This window comes from Tupaia chinensis, unplaced genomic scaffold (genome assembly GCF_000334495.1).
Source record: "Tupaia chinensis unplaced genomic scaffold, TupChi_1.0 Scaffold138584_1, whole genome shotgun sequence".
Taxonomy (NCBI): Eukaryota; Metazoa; Chordata; class Mammalia; order Scandentia; family Tupaiidae; genus Tupaia; species Tupaia belangeri.
In genome coordinates, this window is record NW_006198478.1 from 921,726 (window position 1) to 924,233 (window position 2,508).

A 2,508-nucleotide genomic window follows, 5' to 3' on the forward strand; every position below is an offset into this window, starting at 1 on the left:
TGTCCAGGGCGCTTCTCGCCAGCGGCGCAGGGGTGTCGGTCCCCACGCGGACGGGCAGCGCAGGGACCTGCAGGGACAGGTCCCAGGTGCTGGGCCCGGTCAGTCCCATCTGTCCTACCCGTCCCGTCCCAGCTGGCGCTTGCCCTCGCGGCGCCGTCGGGGAGGCTGGGAGCAGATTGTGGGCCGCCTCCCGCTCTTCTCCACTCTGGGACCTACACGCGGTCTGGGTGGAGGAGAGAAGCGAATGCACGGGGCTTTGCTTTTGCATGATGGGGAGAAGCGGCCATGCTCTGCAATTCTCGTCTCATTCGAGAGCTGTGGGAAATACTGGGGGCGTCCTAGTTCTCACTTCTAGTTTGTAAGTGGGAAACTGAGGCCAAGAGTAGGAAGTCACACAGCCAGTGGCAGAGCGGGGATGAGAATGCAGCGATTCTGACACAGGCTGTTTACTCCACGTCTGCACTTCTCCCTCTCCCAGCTCACTCCTGCCCCTGCCTGATGCCTGCTCCATGTTGCCCCCAGGGCCCTGCATCCTCTATTGATTGTAGTTGAAGCTTAGAGAGGACATGTTCTCTGGACTCGTAGAGATTAGGGAGGGTTAGTGACCTGGGGAGGGGTGGTGATCCCGGGAGTTCTGGGTTTTGGCTGAGGCTTTCTGTCCCTAAAAGACCCAAGGTCTGTCTCACATGTCATTCACCTCGTTGCTGTGTTTTCTCAGACCCCAGAATCAGGAGGAGGGCGAACCCTGACCCCTAATCCCACTGCATCCAGCCAATAGGAGGCCAGTAAGTGACCCCACCCCCAGGCCGCAGGCTTCTTCCGGCGCAGGTCCGCACAGGTGTTCTGCTGCTCACAAACGCTGAATGTATGTGCATTTACTCAGTCAGGAGGCAGCGTCTTGGGAGGAAGAGAGGCATTGGGCTGGGTGGACACAGATGTCCCTTTTTGTTGTGCTTTCCCCCTTCCTTCTGTGGGTCATGTTGCTCTGGTCATTTTCAGCCCCTTTTTCTTTTAAGCTGCTGACCTTGGGGCTTTAGTTGAAGGTCATAGTCAGTTGTGAACACTCACCGCTGTTGCTTGGTACGGTTAGAGTACTCGGTCACTGAGCCACAGGTTTCATCTCCTACCTAACTGGGAGTATGGGGTGGCCCCTAAATATAGCCTGGGAAATCAGAGCTGCCTTGCCGCCCCACCCTGGTATTTCCGGCTAGGATAGAGGAGGGGGGGTCTGGAGGTGTGGGTGTTGAGGGGCAGCAGTAGAGTGGCTAGTTTGCAGAGAGGTGTCCTGATTCCTCCTCTTCCCCACCCCCATCACCTGGCAGTGGAACAGGGGCAGAACTCTGTGACTTGGAGTAGTCTTCCACTCCTGGGGCCCTCCGCACCCTGCGTTGTCCTGTGCTAGAAGAGGGAGCGGTGGGGTATAAAGGCAGCCCTCTCGGTCTTGTTTCTCCACCCTGCCAGGCCACCATGGCGGAGCTGCAGGAGGTGCAGATCACCGAGGAGAAGCCACTGTTGCCAGGACAGACACCCGAGGCAGCCAAGGTTATCACCCTCAGACTCCCCTGCCCGAACTCTGGAGTCTTAAGCATCCCCCTCGCCTCCTGACTTCCCAAGCCCACTGATCTCATCCTGACCCACACCCCTGTTTTCTCCACCTCTACCCATGTCTCTCACCACACACTGCACTTAGGAGGCCAGGCCCTTGTCTTGTCACGGCACTAACCTTCATCCTCTCCTTGTCTCTTCGTCACTCTCGGTCTTTGTTCTCTGTTGGTCCGCCTTACCTACCTCTGTCGGTGTCTGTGTCTCCATCTGTGCGTCTGCGTGGTCCTGTGTTTCTGTGTGTATCTGTCTGTGTGTCTCTCCAGGAGGCTGAGTTAGCTGCCCGAATCCTCCTGGACCAGGGACAGGTAACAGTGTGGGGGCAGCCCTGGGGTGGGAGGAGGGGCTCTCCTCTCCCCCAGTAGAGAGAGGGCCTCTCCCCCCTCTCTCCTGTTTTCCTTTCCTTCCTTTCTGTTCTGCATCTCTCCCCTCGCTTTCCTCCCTCTTCCCCTGCCAGAGTTTCTTGACTCTCGCCAGAATGAGCATTCTTTTCCACTCTCGAACTCATCTCCTGTTAGTTTTTTTTTTAATTCTTACTGATCCTATTGTTAATTCTTCATTTCCTTCTCCTCTGCACCCGTCCTCCCCTGCCCTCCAATCCCTTGACCCGGCTCCTTCTCCAGCCCCCGTTTCTGTCAGCCTTACTCCTGATGGTGATCCATTTTCCTGCAGACTCACTCTGTGGAGACACCTTACGGCTCTGTCACTTTTACGGTCTATGGCACCCCCAAACCCAAACGCCCAGCGATCCTCACCTACCACGACGTGGGTCTCAATTGTAAGGACCTTCATTTTTGCTGCCGCTCTTGTGGGAGAGGCGGGGAGGAAGGTTAACACCCCAGTGTGCTGGGAGGGCATGTTAGGGGAACATTATCTCTGGGTCTGATCGTGGTGTGAAAGAAAGAG

At 56.7% G+C, this 2,508-nt stretch overlaps 1 protein-coding gene across 4 annotated transcripts in view; it reads left to right on the top strand.

The window, feature by feature from the left end:
* The first annotated feature begins 712 nt into the window (after positions 1-712).
* NDRG2 (NDRG family member 2) overlaps positions 713-2,508 on the top strand; it is a 6,627-nt gene continuing 4,831 nt past the window's right edge. The window contains exons 1-4 of one of the 4 annotated variants that reach the window (XM_006161433.1): positions 713-785; positions 1,462-1,542; positions 1,869-1,910; positions 2,275-2,380. In XM_006161433.1, coding sequence (XP_006161495.1) covers positions 1,468-1,542; positions 1,869-1,910; positions 2,275-2,380 — 223 coding nt within the window. In that variant the 5' untranslated portion in view covers positions 713-785; positions 1,462-1,467. Of the gene's footprint in view, positions 866-1,461; positions 1,543-1,868; positions 1,911-2,274; positions 2,381-2,508 lie in introns of those variants that run through there. The other 3 variants (XM_006161434.3, XM_006161435.1, XM_014592788.1) reach the window with 3 other exon arrangements.